This window comes from Seriola aureovittata, chromosome 19 (genome assembly GCF_021018895.1).
Source record: "Seriola aureovittata isolate HTS-2021-v1 ecotype China chromosome 19, ASM2101889v1, whole genome shotgun sequence".
NCBI lineage: Eukaryota > Metazoa > Chordata > Actinopteri > Carangiformes > Carangidae > Seriola > Seriola aureovittata.
In genome coordinates this window covers 9,902,299-9,921,575 of record NC_079382.1, presented here as the reverse complement: position 1 = coordinate 9,921,575, position 19,277 = coordinate 9,902,299, and the positions used below count along the sequence as shown (strand labels likewise).

At 40.6% G+C, this 19,277-nt stretch overlaps 2 protein-coding genes across 5 annotated transcripts; one reads left to right on the top strand and one right to left on the bottom strand.

Annotated features, from left to right (window-relative positions):
* Positions 1–262: 262 nt before the first annotated feature.
* Positions 263–4,217, top strand: si:ch211-57i17.5 (usherin). 2 transcript variants are annotated; one of them, XM_056405800.1, is made up of 6 exons: positions 263–673; positions 1,556–1,719; positions 1,848–1,952; positions 2,140–2,211; positions 2,307–2,498; positions 2,717–4,217. In XM_056405800.1, the coding sequence occupies exons 2-6, from the start codon at positions 1,663–1,665 to the stop codon at positions 2,804–2,806; spliced, it is 516 nt and encodes a 171-aa protein (XP_056261775.1). In that variant the 5' UTR covers positions 263–673; positions 1,556–1,662; the 3' UTR covers positions 2,807–4,217. The 2 variants fall into 2 exon arrangements, with proteins under 2 accessions (XP_056261775.1, XP_056261776.1); XM_056405801.1 differs by having other exon boundaries at positions 267–673; positions 2,307–2,480.
* A 252-nt stretch (positions 4,218–4,469) lies between these two features.
* On the bottom strand, positions 4,470–16,961 carry LOC130187867 (fasciculation and elongation protein zeta-2-like). 3 transcript variants are annotated; one of them, XM_056405798.1, is made up of 11 exons: positions 16,575–16,961; positions 12,700–12,808; positions 12,350–12,466; positions 11,267–11,408; positions 10,483–10,610; positions 9,913–10,062; positions 9,533–9,613; positions 8,868–8,943; positions 8,647–8,712; positions 8,212–8,239; positions 4,470–7,804 (listed from the first exon to the last, which is right to left on the bottom strand). In XM_056405798.1, the coding sequence occupies exons 1-10, from the start codon at positions 16,880–16,882 to the stop codon at positions 8,229–8,231; spliced, it is 1,188 nt and encodes a 395-aa protein (XP_056261773.1). In that variant the 5' UTR covers positions 16,883–16,961; the 3' UTR covers positions 4,470–7,804; positions 8,212–8,228. The 3 variants fall into 3 exon arrangements, with proteins under 3 accessions (XP_056261773.1, XP_056261772.1, XP_056261774.1); XM_056405797.1 differs by lacking the exon at positions 8,212–8,239; XM_056405799.1 differs by lacking the exons at positions 8,212–8,239; positions 9,533–9,613.
* Positions 16,962–19,277: the final 2,316 nt, after the last annotated feature.

Here is a 19,277-nt window from a genome sequence, read left to right as displayed (position 1 = left end):
AAAAATGTGGCGCTTTATTAATTGTTGAAAATCCTCTGTCCATTTAAATATGTAGCTGCCTATAGGCTTGTGGAATAAGTATTCTTTATAATACTGTACTATATAGACACAGAACTGTCTTTACACCGATAGACGTCACATATATATTTCATATCGTCATCATCAGTTGATATTTGTGCATATATATGCATACGATATGAGGCATGTCATTTTATAAGAAAAGACAGACTCAAACAGTGCACCTGAGGAGCAGAGGGGGTTATATGCTTCTACCATGCCTCTTCAGGTAAGCTGAAACCTGACACCTGGCTGTTACCATGGCACTGCTAAGGAAAGCAAAGGTTGATGGGAGATTTTAGAGGATTAGGGGAGCACACATGCAGTGTGTTTGAGGCTCTTTTAGCTCTGATACTAGATACTATATTTCTTCCGTGTGCTTTCTAGGAAACAGTCGCCTCGGGGCAGGGACGGAGACATGGGAATATTTCTCTCAAGTCTGTGTGGTGCTGAAGAAGAGGGCAAGTCGGCAAGTAAAAGTATCAGGTGTAAAATATTGATGCGACGACAGGTGTGATCCTAAACGCCCCACAGGTCTTTGCCCTTCTGATTGATGCATCACAGTGAGGGGCTGCCAGCACCCCCGCCACAGGCTGAACCACGGACCTCAGGACTGGTGAGTCTCTGGGTGGACACACTTCCCTCTCTGCAGTTTTCTTTTTCTATGATTTCTTCCACATTTTCTGTCTCTGTAAGTCTATGACAAGAATGTCTGAACTTACAACAGCCTGGACACAAACAGGTTAGCACTTGAGAGCCTTTGCTGGAACATGCTCACTGACTGGCAACTAACCTGGCTGGAAGGGCCCACCGATACACCGTACCAAATAACTATATATACTCAAAGTGACATGACATATCTACTACAGAAGTTTATAGAAACATAAATGGATAAAAGTGGCGTGTGGTGCTACCTGCATGCTACAAGCTAGGCCATGCAAGCCAGTATGTCTCCAGTTACACTGTTATCTCCTCCGCAGTACGTGTGATCGTCTTTCTTTCTCACAGTGTTGACTTGTGATGTGTTTCTATCGAATGTAAACCTACAGGAAAAGGTGGTTTTAACAGAAAAACAGATCCTCATTTACCTGCTGATGTAGATGCGCAACTCAAATGGTGCCTGGAGTTCATTTAAAGTTGACCTGCTGCTCAGTGTGGTCGTCTCTCATCCAAGTGCATAGGGCTACATATGCAAAAGAGGAGTGGGATTGATTATTGGCTCTCTCAGATGTATTTATTAAGAAGCAATACATTCTGCATTAGGCTAAAATCTGCTGCAATTTGTTAAATCTGACAATGCACAACTTGCTTAAAAATGATCTTGTTTTTACATATATTATGAGTCGTGATACATGAATCCAGAAGAAGGCTGTGGCTCTTGGCATTTTTAAATAACAAACATTTTAGTAACTGGATGATTTTAAGGAGATCCTGTACTGTATCCTTTAATTTAATGGTTACTATCAAAGATGCAAGCTGTTTATGTGCTTCCCTGCAGATTCACAGAGCCCCACTCCTCCTGGAGGAGGAGGAGGGGGTGGTGAGCGGGCAGAGGGAGGTGAGGGAGACCAGCCGGTTGTACAGGAGCTGTGGTTCATTGTAGTGATGGCAGGCATTGCCCTGCTGCTGCTGGCCATTGTGTTAGGTGTCATGCTTCATAAGGTGAGACACATTACTCAGTGATTTATTTTTTATTTTTTAAAAGACTTAAAGTTCATAGCTACTCTGTTCACTTCTTAAAAAGAAACCTCAGCTAGTTTCTCTCTTTTCCTCCCCTCATCCTGCACTAGGTTCTGAATAAACCCCCCTTCACCCGAGAGAGACCCCCACTGGTGGCCCTGCCCCTGCAGAAGAGGAGCCCCATGGCTGTTTACCCACCCAGCAACTCTGTTTTGGTGGGGGGAGATTTAGTAATCAGCATTCACTATGCAGAACATTTTTTAAAAAGTATAAAATAAATTGTTTATACATGACAGAATCTGGCACTTTTACTGTGGGATGATTTAAGTTAACTACAAAGGGGCAGAATTTACTTATAGTGCAAATGATTGAAAATTGCATCTCTCCCTCTCTGTTCCTCAGTTCGACACTGTGCCTGACACAACAGGCTTTTCCAACAGCGTAACACTCAAGGGCTTCACCATGAAGATAGAGGTAGAACTCAATGAACACATAAACTCACACCAACAATAGTTTTGCTATACATGTGCAGAATATGTTCAGTCTTGTTTTTTTTTCCGTCTTACCAGGAATTGGTGGAAGCTAAATGTGAGCCCACTGATGAAGACCCTCCGCAGGGTGAGCTCGGGATCCTCAGTGTGAACTCTCTGAGACGCAGTGTCAGCCAGGTGATGGACGGGAAGACCCTCACCGGAGACGACGAAGCGTGGGACCCAAACATCTCAGGCCATGACAGTGGGATGGTGAGAGACCCCAAAAACGTATGCTGGACCTGTTCAAAGTACCACCACTAAAAAACTTACCACATAATTGAAATGTATGCTAGGCTACAGTACTGATCACACATCTGTGCAATGATATATCTATACATTGGTGGGAAAAGTTGAGACATTTACACAGGTGCAGAAAGACACATAAAACAAGCAAAACATTTCAAGCCTTGTATCCTCTATCTAACAAGCTCCTTTCTTCTTTATAGTTTATGGACGATGAGGAGTTTGTTGACACCATCAAAGGCTTCAGCACCGTGAGGAAGGAGCACACCATGTTCACTGACACCAACCTGTGACCTGAGGGCGACCTTTGAACCTGACAGGACATAAAATCTACCTTGTTTTGTCTCCAACACTGACCAGTTCAAGAGTCTCACTGTAGCTGGTTAAGAGCTGTCAAGAGGTCAGCCACAGTTTCTTCTCTCCTACAATGAAAAACGAAGGAAGAGGAACTCAACATGATTCATGACAAGACTGTTGGAATAGCTAAGAGAAGAAACAAGTGTAAACTGTTACGGTGCCGAGTGAAATTTAAACACAAGCGGACAAGAAACATTCCTAAGGAGTGGATGAGAGGAAGCACCTGCTTTTGTGGAAAACTCTTCTGAAGTAATACAACACGCCTGTTATTAAAACTTCTCATCATTGAATACAGACTCACAGCACACACTGAGAAAAAGACTAAAGACACTGTGTGGTGACGCAGCAGAACATAATTACCTATTTGAGATTTTTTCTTTCAATTTTATTCCCTCCAGAGAGATGCTTTTGTAAGGGGCTTAATTTACTTTTTGGGTTTTTTTTGCAGGCACGCTCATTTTCACCTCTTTGGGTGCTTTGTGGTAAAAATCTGTTGTGATCTATTGAAACTTGAATCAATCTTGTGGATGCAGTTTGCAGGTCAGCCTGTAGTAACTGAGAGGACTATGCACACAACAGACACAAAGCCGACTGATGAGGTCAAAGAAGTACAATGAACAAATTAAATGAATAAACAAACATGTCTGGTGAGGTTGTTGAGATGAAAAAAATAATTTCTTTTTCTAATTAAGCAATATCACACGAGAGGGGGTGATGCACTGAATATCAGCACGGCTGTGATTCGGTCATAGGCACGAGGCCACAGGCCGAGTAGCCTACTGAAGACAACAGTATACAACATTTCTACGAGCGCCATATTAGTTAAATAAGCAACAACAGATTATAATTTGTTGATTTTATCATTTATTTGACAACGCCAATACAAATAGTTCCGCCACTGGACTGGTACTGGACTGTTGCTAATCAACACAAACATTTTCCTGACCTGAACAGTGCACACTAGATTACTACTTTGTTTACACTTTACCTCAGGAGTGTGCTGTGGTATCCAGGCTTCTTCCCTTCATCCTCTTCTGACGACCTTTCCTCATTTAATTCAAATGTTATTTCTGGAAATATATTGTTCTTTGCCAAGTTAGTTACAATCTAAGATAGATAACGACCGTTACTCTAACGCTAATTAGCAGTTAATAGAAACACCTGTGAAGCGGAGCGATACGCGTAGTTAAAAGTCCCAGTGCTGTTATACTCGCCTCTATGGCAGCACTCCTCCTGTTCAATCAAACTACTTGGTCGGAACTAACTGTTGTATAAAACAATTTATATGATTTGACTTATTTTTAATTTCAATAAATTGCACCAAATCTCACTGATTGGTAAAAAGTATTTGAGAATTTTGATTCTTTGAGGTGAACAGAAGGATGGAGTGGCTCTTTAGGAAATTATCCTGCTTTTTATGAATGAGTGAACCCACTGGATTATTTGAAAAAAGGTAGTGTTACAACGTTAGACACACGCCAGTTGTTCTTTGCTCTAATGAAGTTGTGATTACACACACACACACACACACACACACACACACACACACACACACACACACACACACACACACACACACCTTATAGAACCCAAACCACATTAAAGTCTTCACATATTAATTTATTTGAAATGAGTTGCAATGCAATGTGGGCACAAACACTTGTACCATTACAGTCAATAATATGGTTACAAAATGAACATTTACATAATAAATTAATATACTGCAGTACCACATGAGATAGTAAACATAAAACCCCAAACTGGGGAATTATATTGCATTAAAAACAAAAAAATTGGTTTAATGTACAAAACATTTTCAGGCATTTACAAAGGCAGCCTCTTTTTTTGTTGCTTGTTTTGTTGTACATATATAAATATAAATCTCTAAGTTGTAGTTACACTGATATGTCTGCTAAGAAGAGACCAGATGAAGGGCTCTGGCCTGAGACGAGATCTTTCAGTGACCCCCGTGCCGACTGCCATTTCATTATAAAACAAAAGATTAATTTACACAGTTGGTGTCGTAACCATTTTCACTGAAGCTTTTGATTCACCAGATTATGATCAACTGAGGGACGTTTTCTTAAAATCACTCGTGTATCACTGCCACAAGCCTTCTGGAGATTTTCTTTAGACTGGTTATGATTAATACTTGTTTGCTTTAAGGTTTTCTGCATTTCACTGCAACATGCACTTGTCCCTTTAGTGTGATATTAATATGTCTGTAAACAAATAAATTATCCATAATTAGAAACGCGTTCTTCAGCAGTAAAGTGCATGCAGCACATGCTAGGTTTCTGAATGTTTTCAACGCTGGCAACAGTACATATAAATGGTTAAATATAGCACTATGAGTTTTTGTCATCCTTTACAAAAGAATAAATGGACCCCTCGTATTTAAGCAACCCTTTGTGCAATCACTCCCAACATCCACAATCTTTATTGTACCCTATCTTCTTCTTTTGCCCTTTTCTTCTGGCTGCAAGCATGAAAGCCATGCTTCACATTTTTAACCAGTAAAAGTAAATTCCTTTTTCAACAGTTTCACCTTCTCTTACAAATCAACCACTGATTTTCTAATAAACTAAAGTTTGCTGCTGGATGTCACTACTGCATCTACGTTATTGTCACTACACTGCTACACCATGCGGATGCTACTGAGAGGCCTTTGCATGTGCCATTAAATTGCAAGCTACACCTACTACTATCCTGCTAAGCAGAGCCTATGCCTTTAACTTTGTTTAATCATGACATAATCAACATCTGTAATGCTACCCTGATTTAGTCAAGAGGCTACCATGATTACCTCCATCTGCTCGTCTAGGTATTTAGAGTGAGATTTAGAGAGTGAAAAGATAAAAGTGCAGCAAGTCTTGCTGTTAAAATGTTGTTGGAAACATACACAGACTCAGGAATGTCAGTACCTTTCAGAACGAGATTCTAACACTGATGATCGTACCTGAGAGCTAGACCAGACCTGATTTGACAGTGTGTGGTGCACCTGTAGTAGCTGGTCATCTGAACGTTAGTGTACCACCTTGCTGATGACACGGCATGAAGTGCAGTGTTAGATTGGTGTAGCATGGTTTTAAAGGGGTGCTCCAGTGATTTAATACTGCAATGACATAAAGCTGGGAGACTTGCAAGACACACATAAAAGTGGTCAAAACTGATGAGGCCGAAGCTGTGATATTCTGACTTTTAGTCCCTAGTATCTATCCTACAGTTCCCATAATGCAACTTGATGGCATCTTTTTGTTAGAGCCACTCTGTTTGGTAAACACTGACGTCTTTCAAACTCCATGCCCTGAGTTTTTAAAACAAACTTTCTGTTATAAATTTGTAGTCTCAAGCACTAGCTGAGATAACCCTGATGACATCACTATGACATCATCAGGGTTATTTTCTAAACTTTGAAAAACCTCCTCCAAAGTCACAGAAGACACTGTACAGCTGTTTTAACAGGCTGAATAGTGCTCCTAATGACACACAAGCTGATGGCAATGAGCAAAAATCAGTGGAGGGCCCCTTTAAGGCTGTTAAAAATCTCATGCTGACTGCTAAGGTGAAGGAAGGTGATGGAACAGGATGCATGACAACAAATATTGTGGAAGATGTTTTCGCCACCCCTATCTTAATTTTCTAAGCTTCATCTAACACTAATCTAGGGAGACATACTCTAAAGTACATCCATCACATAACCACCACTACATGACCAGATCACTGACTGGTGCTACCACCAAAGGCCTAAAATGTACACAACAGTTAAAGGGTCAACAGATAAAGAAAACCCACAGCTTATCATAGAAGCTTAACTACACAATTATCAAAGTGGACATGATCTTAACTACACTATTTATCTAACGATACGGCCAAATAGCTTGTTTTCTATTAATGCAAAAAATTTAATACATGAGGTATCTGCCGACTCATGTGGAAGTGATAAAGTTGTTGGGGATTGGGTCACTACTTGAGGGCTTAGAGGTCAATGGACAGCATTTACAAAATGATGTTGCAACGTGGTCACAAAAGTGGCAACTGGCAAGTGCCTCATCTCACTAAAAACAACTCCTTATCCAAAAATATGCTTTACATGTTTGTTCATTCAGATATTACTTTCTTACGTCCATTTCACTTTTTTTTTCCCTTTTTCAAAAAGTGAAAAGTTCCCAAAACTGTGCAATTTCACTTAATCGTATACAAAATATTTCATTTTAACATTCGACTAACTGCTAATATTGAGCGCGAACCCAAAACCAACATGCAAAGACAGGTGAACCAACAAATCTGGATATTTAAATTAAAGGGTTTGATCATCTCAATCCTTAGCAAGCATGAATTAATCATCCAATGCTATTAAAACAATGGTTTCCAAACAGGAAAAACAAGATTTATACTTGATACCACAGCTCGCCTCGCACTTTAAGATCCAGAGATTTTGCCAGAATTTGTTTTCCCGTCAAGCATGGACTACACTGATGCAAATGCATTCAGTTTACAAAACGGATTGGACTGCATTTCCCTCACACAGGCCTGCTGATGAAGCCCACAGATTAAAAAACACACCTCATTATTTCGTTGACCCTTTACCGTTCAAGAGCCACTGGTAAATCAGGAAGTGAGGTGTTCAAACTAACACTGATCATCATGCAGTCAGGATATACAGGGCTGTAGAACTCAGGCAATAAAACAATAAAATATTATGACTATACATACCAAGGAGTTATATCTAGAGTTAAAGTCTTAGGAACAAAAATGGCAGAGTAAAAAATGCCACAAGGAAAGAAAGTCTATGTTGTGAAAAATGGGGAGGAAGGTTTGGATTTTAATCCATTATCTGGTATCATCCAGATTACCAGAACCCTCATCTCGTGGTCCAGTGGAAGGTCCTGGAAACACAAGGCTTCGCCTTTGGCTTTACGTGGGACAAAGAACTGTGGAGACAAAAAGAGATGAGTTAATCATCAATGCTGTTCTGTGAGAGCTGTGACAGCTATAAAGAATAAAGAATGGAAGAGCAACTACCACAGGGAGAGATGTGGGGTGAGAGAAGAGGAAACAGTAGCTACAGATGAGAAGCAAACATGTGAACAGCTGCTACTAGAAGCTGGCAGTAAAGGGGAATTATGTGCTTTGGGTGTCTCAAGGTGGGTGTAGTGCAGCCACAAGCACTGCACAGCACGACAGGCGCTACAGCGAAGAGTGAGTGAGGGAAAGCTGCTTTGAGGGGAGAAAGTGATACTACACAGAGTGAGAGAAAGAGAAAAGGGGCGTTTGAAAAGGCTCAGAATAGAAGGCTGAAGGTGAAGAACCTGTGTTAATGTGTCAGTGCCTCACAAACCTCAGTTTCCACTGCTCTCATACCAGAGCTACCCAAAGGACAATGCAGCACAGACGAGAGACAAGGAAGGTACACGGTCAACAGTGAAGGGTGGCAAGAAAAGCATTTTTTCCCTCCCATAAAATGAACATTTGTGTTGAGTGTTAATATTTTCTTTTCTCTATGTCATACGGTTTCTTCTATTATCAGCTACCGTGAAAATGGAGAAATTAACTTTGTACTTCCACTTTCAAGCAAAGAGGAACAGGGTGTGTGAATGTCAGGTGGAACCAACACAATCAAATAGTCACCTGGCTGCGACACACACCTCTAAATATAAATCCCAATTGGCACACTGTTTGAAACAAATCATTTCCACTCCTCAAAGGTTTTTGTTGCAAAATGACTGCAGTTGCTATTTGCTACCTGACGCCAAAGTATGGAAAGTATATTTACCTTTGAGGATGTAGTCTGTTAGCAGGGCAGGTACCTTCTCACTGTCATCCCTCATGGCATGGAGGACTAGCAGAGAAAGAACAGTACATTACATTTCAAAAACAAAACAAACACTGAGGCAAAACAAAGACAATAATGCCTTTGGTTTGAGTACAAACAAACCGAAGAGAAAGTCACATCTCATTTTATCATTATGTGTGTTTATGTGTTGGTACACTCACTCTTTGTGAGGATCTGGAGGTCTTCTACTGATGGGGAGCCTGCTTTCTTCTCATAAGGGATTACTGTGGTCAGGTACTGAGTGGAAAAGATCATGTAAGATTCAATTAAACAATTGGAAAATATATATATTGCCACTTTCAGTGCAGTCTGTTAATTCAATCTCGGAACAAAATCAGGCCAAACTCTTGTGACAGCATTATAAAAGATGTTGTTTGCCAGTGTCATGAAGTGAGTGAGAGCAGATTTAAATGTAACTGCAGTTTGGTTTTAACCTTTCAGAGCAAATGTTTACTGATGTGAAGTTAAAAAAAGCAGTGATTATGCAACGGTATCTTCTTGACTTGAAACAAAGAAACAATGGGAATACGCCACAGTAAAAGCTGCAAAATGAAAATGACGAGTGACTGAGTAATACTTTGTTGAAATCAAGTTACTTAAAAAAAGACTAAAAATGACAGAAGTGGAGAAAAACAGAAAACAAAAATCAACCACAAAGAGAAGACAGATGAAAGAAATGGCAGAAAAAATGACACCAAATACCAGCGATGGTAGCTGTAGAAAAGAAAAGAAAAGAAAAAAAAACACACCACAGAGGAAAAAAGAAAGAAGGAAAAATAAAACGGCACAGAAATTCATCTGGAGTGGAAAGAAATAGCAGGGGCACCTGTTTGTCCCCTCCTGTGTTGCCAAAAGTTTGACGGAGACCATTTTGAATGACATTGGAGAGTCCCTCCAAAGTGAGGAGCTACAAGGAGTGAGAGGAAGGAGGAAAGAGACAGAGAGTGAAGAGAGATGAGGAGGTTTCTAGAGTAAATTAGGGGAGAGAAGGAAAAGGCTCGGCACAAACCCTCAGTGCTAGAGTAAAAGCAGCTTTCCCATGCACATCATGTCACATCATGCATCATGCATATCTATTTATAATTTGAATAAGTGTGTGGCTGCATATACGTGTGTCTGCTTCACTAGTCGTCATCATCATCGTGCATGCAGGGCTCATGTGATGGTCTTTCTTTATGCCTCCTCCTGTGCCACCACATGACTCACTGTGCCTGGTATGTGCGTGCTGGCTGTCCTCTGGCCGTTGGGTCCGGTTGTAGTCGTACTTCTGATTTTCTTCTTCTTGCGCAGCAGCTCGCGGTGCTCCTTCTGTCTGTTCTGTACATCAATCAGCAGCGAGATGAAGCTGTTCTTCACCTGTTTAACAGATGTCATTTTATTTATGTTGGTTTTTCAGATCACACTACAATTTACTTTTTCCATGACTTTATTTATACACGTAATGCTAAATCTATTTTTATCTGCTGTTAAAAAAAAACACTATGACAGTCACGACAAATTACATTGTAAAAATGAAGCTGCCAGAGATTCACTGACCATCTCGCTGTGAGCACTGCAGTCTGTTCTCACAGCTCAACTGATGTTCAAATAGTCCTTTTTTCACATCTGATTTTAACATTTAAAAGCTTGTTTTTAGTGAAGCGTTACTGTACATTTGTCTGACTGATTATACCCTTAAAGTCACCTGAATGCTGTCTATAATCTGGTCAGTTTTGACTTGGTGCTCAGCTTTTCAAAAACTCAACACAACAGTTAAGAAGATAAAAATCAAAGTACCTCCTTTTCATAGTCGAGTTCGTCTCGCAGGGCCAGAGCCTGGATCAGCTCCTCACTGTAGCGGCGAATGGCTGTTTCCACTTCCTCCAGAGTCTCGGTCAGTTCAGACACAGACAGCTGACGCAGCCCTGTGGGTGGCGTATGGATATATTACAGATGATGTGCAGTACATTTATGCATTTGTTGTGTGTATGGGTTTGTTTGGAAGCATGGAAGTGTTGATGGAATTTCGCAATAAATAGTACTTTGGTAGTTTATTCAGGTTATACTTAAAGTACATAGTATCACACAAGTCAAGTGATGTGGATTTAAGAAAAGGTTAAAATGGCTCAGTATAAATATTGCGAATACACATTATGACACTCATTAGGAACTGTGTAATATGTAAAACACACTACATAATATAGTTAATATATACAGATATCAGACACAAAATCTAACAGCCTTAAGGTAAAATGGGGGGAACATGCTCAGTCGCCACCACACTAGAAATTGTGTTGAAGCCAAATATATGCTGTCGATTATATAACACGTTATGATGATAACTCAACTGCTCTCTGATTGTGTTTGTCACACATTACATAACAATGGTATTACATGTGTGTAGCTGTTTCTTCACGACCCATTACACTTCATTAAGTGATTTAGAAAGCTTACAAATGGCAGCAGAGTGTTAAAAGGTGCAGACACACACTGGCGCACACAAGGAGGTGAGCACTAACTTTAGAGCTTTATGTCTTTCATTCTCTCCACTGTAAATGTGCACAATCATGCCGGTACTCACGGTCCTCGTAGCTGGTGTTGGAGCCAGAGCGTTTCAGGGCGTGGAGGTCCTGAGAGAGCATGGACAAGTCGGACTGGGTGGGACTCTCATCGTCCTCTGGGTCTGGAGACTCCTGCATCATCTCTTCTATCTCCTCTATCACCTAGACAACACCACGAAAACATAGACACACACAAAATACATGTTCAGACACTGGTTCCCCTGCCAGAGTTTCATGTTAATGTGTTGATCTAAGTCACTGTCTGCTGTTTTTGTCTCATTCAACAGAGCAGTAAAGCAGAGCACTCCGGCAGCTGTGACACATGCTCTGACAGACACAAGATTAAGGTTGGTGACCTGCATGTCTTGCCTGAGCTGATGTTTGCGTAAGACACATGGAAAATATCAAGGATGGTGCAAACCAAGTGTATGTGCAGCACTTCAGCACAGGAGTTTCTTACTTTAACAAATATTACCCGACACAACAACTTCTGTTAGCTAAACAAATGTATTTTTTCGCATTGTTATTTTGGTTTTACCCATTCAGTCTGTTTGTAGTTGGCTTCTCAGAGGAACTTTAGATCTTTGTATTTGTGTGTGCAGGCGGGCAAACAACTGAGCTGAACATGCATTCAACTTCATGAAATGCTAAAGGCTAAAAACTTACACACAGAAAACAGTACTGCACAAACAGGATGAACTTAAGAGTAATTACTTTGGCTGCTTACATAAAGTCTATTCAAATGTAATTTAAAATCAGAATCCTACAGTGTTGATCTGTCAGACACTTTGTCACAGCTTGATTTCTTTGTAGCGAGAGCCAGGATTTTTGCATATTCTGACAGTGTTTGCTGCAGATATGAAAGGCCTTCAGCACAGAGACAAAGTGGCTTAGATAAAAGTACAGAATTTGTAGTTCTTCATTTTGAAGACACACGACTTGTGGTTTGGGTGGGGTGTTAAACCCGATGATGTATTTATTTATTTAAATCTAACTGATAGCCGATTTCTAAATGATCCTGTATATAACAAAACAGCCACGTGGATATCAAATATACAAAAAACTGCTGCATTTGTGCGCACTTATGTGAGTGAACGTATCACCTGTTCAGCTGTGAAGAGCGGCTCATCGTTGATGCAGGAGACAATGATTGAGTGCATATCCATCTGCTCCCTCAGCTCCTCATCGTCAGACAGATCCAAAGACTGGTTATCCAACTTCTGTCCATCGGGGGAAGGAGGGGAAGCAGAGATTGAGAGACAGAAGGAGAGAGAACATGGATGAGACAACAAACAGGTGGTTAAGCAGATTGAGGAGCAACCTGCTTACACTTTGTGTCTCTACTCTTCTTCAGGAGGGTAACACTTCACGTTCAAGTGTGCAGATTTATGGAAAAGTAGCCTGTGTGCTTGTACCAGTACACTACATCACAGACTGTGTGTGAGTATGGTACCTCATGCTCCGTGAGGTTGAGGGTGGGAAGGTGTAGGGAGCGAGTGTGCGATGACTTCCAGTCCACAGGCATCACGTTGCCATAGTTATCTGTCAGAGCGTTCCACACTCTGGAAAAACAGTAAGAAGGATTCATAATTTCATTAGGATTGGAGAATGACATACTGTAATTATAGACAAAATAAAGTTTTGAGCAAAGAGCAGAAGACATGTGAAGGGTTTTCAGATCACAGTTGATAAAACAAACCGTTTCCTTCTCTTTTAACTGTGACACAGCATTACTTGGCAGTGTTATGTTCTCTCCTCCCTCCGCCCCCCTCACAACTTCACTGTGTTCCTGCTGCTGCATCTCACAGCAGTCGCCTCAATCCAGTGACGAATGCAACAACTCCCTAATCACACATTTCCCTGGTGAGACACACTGACACATGTACGCTAGTTCAACCTTAAAATGAAGGTCTGTTTAGGTAGCTCGTTCAGACTTAATGTCTGAAAAACTCACATTTAATCAACTGTGTGTTTAGATCATTAGACCCTTATTTAAGTTTAAACTAGCTAATTAAGAAACAGTGTGTGCATTATACCAACAGACAGTTGAATGTTTACAATAGTGTGAAGCATGCAAGCTGGCAGAGAACATATCACAGCCGGGCAGATGGTGGAGCAGAGCCTGTTAAACATAACAAGCTTATTGTTCAACGCTGCCACCATCATCTTTGTCAAAGCATATTGAAGCATCTTGTTAAATGTGTACAATGATGTACATTTGGTTGTTTAGTAATTTACTCTACACTCAGCTTGTGTTAGTTACTCAAGTGAGCATCGACTGGCTGCAGCTCCAGCTAATTTGTAAAAGCCCCATTAATTTCATTTTATTCAGGATGAGCAGAGACTGGAGACGCCATTAAAAGGTTATGTGTAGTTTTATGAAGACTGTGAATCTTCTCCTTCCCTTGTAGTAGAAAAAAAAATAACAACTGCAGGCATTGTGCATGTTTTTTCAAACACTGTGACAGAAAATCGAGTCGGTGCAGGATACAAAATTCACGTGCACATGCAAGTCACTGTGTTTTTATTCCTGGCCCTGACTGCTGCGAGCAGATCGAGGATGGATGCTGTGAACCCATGTGTCAGAGTGGCTCTACATCGTCATACCCTCTCTCGCGCTCTCTCTCTCTCTCGCGCTCTCTCTCTCTCTCTCTCTCTCTCACACACACACACACACACACACACACACAGACAAGTGTTTACGTAACTTGCATGTTTCACCCTGAAGTGCTCATGCACAGCTTGGTGAGTAGGGGGCTGTTGGCTTGTTCTAAATAGGGCAAAGGCTGGCAGGAAATATCTTTTGTGCCGCAAGCAGTGACGCTGTCTCGGGCACGTGAGTGTATGCCAAAAGGCCCCATTGGCTTCAGTTTCACTGAGAGCATTTGCATTTCAAAAGCAAGCCTAGTCCAGATTTCAAGGAACAAAGTCATTTGTTTCTACTTCAACTTTGTGCCAATTTTTCTGGATTTCTTGCTCGAATACATTTATGCATTTGTTGTTGTATCTTGCACACATGGGCAAACATATAATTCACATGCACAACTTGGCTTTCGCACACACACATTTTGCTTTCTCTGCGCAGACTAACTGAAACACACTTCCTCTTTGTCATCCCCAATGTTCGTCTCAGCTATGGTCTTACTGGAGAACTTGTTAAGCGCCTAGACACGTCCTGCAAAAGCGCAGTCATTCAGAAAAGACTCTCACTGAGCCTGGCACTGCTCTTTGGGCTTCACCAGGCTGATGTCCAATTATTCCATTCCCTCAATCCTCTGTTTCTTTACCTATAACAACCATGGAAGTTTCCCTCGCATCTGACAAGCCTTCCTAAAATCCTCCAGACATTTAGAGAACCATTGACTGCGCATAACTGTCACTACAACCCCTCTGTGACGCATGAATGTTGGTTTGTATGTGTGAGGCAAAGTTGTGGTTAAATTACAAAACATTCAAGTAAAAACTTTACATCGGCACCAGAGGTCTTCTTTGAGTCCAGTCACAAGTCCTCAATGCTCATGTCCAACTGATCAGCTAATATCTGTGAGGTAACTGCTAGATATTTATCCAATATTAGCTTTGATGTTAATTATCTAACATGATAATAATACACTAGCTTGTTCAGACCCTTGTAGAGCCTGAATCATTGTTCAACTGATAGAAAAGTATTTTTTGATAATGAATGATTAGTTATTAAAATAATGTTTCAAGGAAAAATACCAAACATGCACTAGTTTCAGATTCTGAACTGTGGTAATTTGCTGCTTTCTTCATCAAATGTGGTTGTAAAATTGAATACATTCTGGTTTTAGCAAAATAAGCAATCTGAGGATGTCACCTGAGGTGTTGTAGTGATGGACATTTTAGACACAATTAATCAATGAATCGAGAAAATAATAAGCTGGTTTGCTGCAATAATGATAATTCAATCCTAATTAAATCTTATGAATAATTTTTTTTTTTTAAAATGGACATCGCAACTCCCCAGAGGCCAAGATGATGTCTGCAAATGTCCTACTTTGTCTGACCAACAGTCCAAACCTAAAGACAGTCAGTTTAAATAAACCAAGGAAGAATTGATACAAAATATAGAGGCAGCAAATTCTCACATTTCAGAAGCTGAAATCAGAAAATGGTTTTCTAGATAAATCAGTGAAACAATTTATTAATTATAACAATAGTTGTTGTTTAAGTCTCTGCTAATAGACTACCAGTTGATTGGCTAACTACTGCTGCTCTTTATGCAATGGTGAAAATTACCATTAGTTGCAGCCCGAAAACCATTGTTTTTCAAAGTATCTTAAACACACTGACATTGCTGGTTGTCTCTCATCATTTTCTTTTCATCATTATGCTTGGAGGTTTTTACAAGGTATACATTCAATTTTGTAGTTCAGTCAAGTCCATGATTCCAGTTGAGCAACACTTTTATGTAGAAGTGCAATTTCTCTTTTTGGCAGAGCAGGAGAAGCTTATAGTCATGATGTGATCAGAAGGACGAGTTTCACATTGTTGCAATGGTAGACACAGAAGTCAAGAGGAGGGTGATTCATGCAGCTCTGTAGTTACAGCGATGTCTATGCTCAGTGTGGGATTGATGAGATGAGTGGCTGTGAAGGAATCGTATGTTGTGTATGAGATACAACAAAGGATATCCAACTGAGATAACAAGGGATGTTGAGGTGGCAAGAGGAGATGCTGACAGAGTAAGGATTAAGAGAATAATCATTACATGTATGACACACTGTGACAGCAGAGCTCCTAGAAGTCAAGTCAAAGTCAAATTTGTTGTGTTTCACATATTCAACATTAACATGGGTCAACAGCCAGTCACTAACACTCAATATACACTTTATGGATCAGTGGTTTAATAGCTAACATCAACCAATCTAGCATGAAATCAAGTACTGGTAACGTGGCATGACCCCTCCCCTCCCTTCAGCAGCTCCCACTCCCCCAAACACTCATACACAAGAAGATGTGAACTTGCGATTCATCCGTATAAGGTCCAGACAGCGAAAAATATGTTAATAAATTATATTTTCCATTTGCAACGTGTTACTGTCCCTCCATTTCTGAATGTCAACCTAAAATGTAGAGTCTCATTAAGTTAATTAATGGAAAATATACAACAGAAAGTGTATTCTCGTTTAACAAACATGTACCAGCTAACTAAACTTTGCTCGACACTGATTAAAGCTAAGCTAAGACTCCCTAACCCTCAACGGGTCACATCAACGTTAGGTTAGCCCAATGAGGCTAAAACGGCTAGCTAGCAAAGAGATTAAAAGTTAGCGTTAATAAAACTCATATAAAATTCACACTCACTCGTCGTCTTTCAAGTAATTATCCTCCGAGATAGGTTTAATGGGAGCTATGTTTTCCGTCGCGGTGTTGTAGTTTCGGAAACACACTGTCAGCTTCTCGTCGAAGTCGTGGACGAGGTCCTCCATCGATTTGAAGCTGCAGATCTCCCCCGAGAAACTGTTGTCCAGGTCTGAGAAATCGTCTAGGCCCGACGACGAATCGCCCACATTTGAGTTAAGCTGGTCCAGCTGGTCGGCCGACTCCGAGGACGGCTTGAATTCGTTAAAGTCCTGCCAGTCCTCATCGAAGTGGGCTAACGGCGCCGCCATGACTGCCGTGGGAGCTAGGTTGACAGCCAGTTAGTCCCCTCGGTGGTGCTATGTTTTCGGCTTCGAGACACTGGACTAGACGGTGAGACAGAGGGAGAGAGAGAGAGAGGGGGTGGGCGGGCCAACGTGACGTCAGTGTGGACGCCCCTCCCCCTTCTGGTGAAGCAAAACAAACCCATGTCTAATGGGTTTCTATGAAGGATATGGCTGTTTTGCAGTTTGTGTTGGCCCAATCACTGTCAGTCAGAAGAGACTGCAGCTCTAGCTGTATATTTATTGAGCCATTTTATGAAGACAGCATCTCTTCTCCATTTAAGGCAAATTCACAGATTCCTACATCTCGGGAGTGTCTCGTTCTGGGGATTCTTTTCAAAACAGTATTGAGCTTAGCAATGGAAGACAAAAAGGCTTTTCTCAAATGACATTTGGGTTTGATCTGAGTGAAGTGTAGATCTAGGCCTTTATCGTGTATGCCTGTGTCCAAATGTTACTTATTTCGGATTTTATGCCTCATTTTAAAATATTTTCACCATTTTAATCTTATCTTTTATTTCCAGGTTTCTTCTGTCTTCGTTGGGAGTCTGCTTTTGCTTGTATTGCCCTATAACACAAGATACTCGTTCAAAGAGAGTGAACTGCTCTCACTGACAACCCTGTAAAGACTAATGGATAAATGGATGAATAAATACCACTAGGGTGGCTGTTATTCTGATTGGTCTCAAAAAGACAGCTACAGTGTATCACAATGTTAGAGGATGACTGGACTTTGAAATATAGGCTACCACCAGGTGGCGCAGTGAGTCTGATGTTGCAGATTTATGGAGATCCAAAGTGTTCAATATTAGACATAATATATACCCATGAAATTGTAAAATAATCCAATAGTTTTTGAAACCTATCATACTATTATTAAATCATATTTCATCCTGCTTCTTTTCAAATTTGTATTTAATTACATACGTTTTCATCTCGAAGAGCAGAGCCAGTTATGCTTTTTGCAAAACAACAACCAAGTTAAATATGTATTTGATTTATTTTCTTTTTTTCAGTTTCATGGCTTCTTTATATATATATTTTTAATATTGAACACTTTGGGTCTCCAAAGAAAATGTTCTCAAATTTTAGCAGCACCCATGCCTTGTTCACCTACTTCCTGAAGTAAATGGCAAGTTGTCTATAGAAATGTATGTCCAACAACAAGGCTTACTCAAAATAATGTCACTTTATTGGCAATTGTTCTTATTTTCCTAATTTTGGCATTGAAGATTGCCTCTTACCAGATGGTCTGGCCCCAGACATTGCTTTCAACACATTTAGAAATCATGACTGAATACAAAGTGGAATTTTGACAGAAATTCAACTCAGTGTTTTCCACCAGAGACCCCTTGACACATGCTTTGCCAAAAACAATGATTCAGGGCCAACCTGGGTCTGCAGAACTATCGCTGAAGGGGGGTGGAGGCGAAATGAGATTTCTTGGCATCTGATGGGTGGCCTTCACAATCTCCTGCCCCATCAAACTTCCATGGGCCATTTTTTTTCAAAACCCTGAATGCTTTATTGAAAATATGCATACATAACACTTTTCCTACACAACAATACAAAACAGTACAATCACTTTTGTAAATAACACACTGAACGCAAACCCACACATCACCCCTTCCCGCCCTTGCCCAAGGAACTTAGAGATGCTACAGTAAGCCCTTAGTATTCCCCACCCAGCCCCTACCCACAACCACCACCTTCACCTCAGAGAGAAATAAGACAGTTAAATCAGAAACAACTCCCTTGGTAAACTCAGACAAAAGAACAGAGTAGACACCAGGTTGCATACAGACATAGCATTTGCCACCAGCAGGTGAATGATGGACGATACTGAAACTCTTGTTTGGGCTCTTGAGTGTATGATTTGCCTCAAGTCTTCTGAAATAATGTCGGGTGTGGAAGAGGAGTCCATTCTACGGTCCAGGATTTGAGAAAGAGGTTTCCAGAGTATGAATATCCGACCATGACACACGTAACCTACAGAAAACACCACTAGGTGCCCTAAGTGATTTGGCTTTGATACGGGTTAGAGAAGTGGCAACTGTCAATCAACAATGGCACACCAAGAGAGAGATTTCGGTCAATTACAGACATGCGATAAAGGAGATTTTCACATGAAGGAAACTCTTTAAAGGCGAGGGGTGGATAGTTCAAACCTGATTTAATTGTAGGTAACACACTTCCTAAAGACTCTTCCTGCTCCTATTGGCATGGGTGTTACTGTGCATATTTATTTGTAATAATAGTGGTAGATAAAATGCAACTGAATACAAAGAAACAAACAAAAAAAATGTATAAAAGAAAGTTAAGAGGGATTATAAAGATTACAAAAAAAAGTGAGGACTCCAAA

Bases quoted from the DNA above. Each gene is read 5' to 3' on its own strand.
- si:ch211-57i17.5 (XM_056405800.1), top strand. From the start codon at position 1,663: ATGGCAGGCATTGCCCTGCTGCTGCTGGCCATTGTGTTAGGTGTCATG. The intron at 1,720-1,847 runs GTGAGACACATT...ATCCTGCACTAG, and splicing joins TAGGTGTCATGCTTCATAAG to GTTCTGAATAAACCCCCCTT. The intron at 2,499-2,716 runs GTATGCTGGACC...TCTTCTTTATAG, and splicing joins TGGTGAGAGACCCCAAAAAC to TTTATGGACGATGAGGAGTT.
- LOC130187867 (XM_056405797.1), bottom strand. From the start codon at position 16,882: ATGGCGGCGCCGTTAGCCCACTTCGATGAGGACTGGCAGGACTTTAAC. The intron at 12,467-12,699 runs GTACCATACTCA...CCCGATGGACAG, and splicing joins TCAACCTCACGGAGCATGAG to AAGTTGGATAACCAGTCTTT. The intron at 10,611-11,266 runs GTGAGTACCGGC...CGCCACCCACAG, and splicing joins CAACACCAGCTACGAGGACC to GGCTGCGTCAGCTGTCTGTG.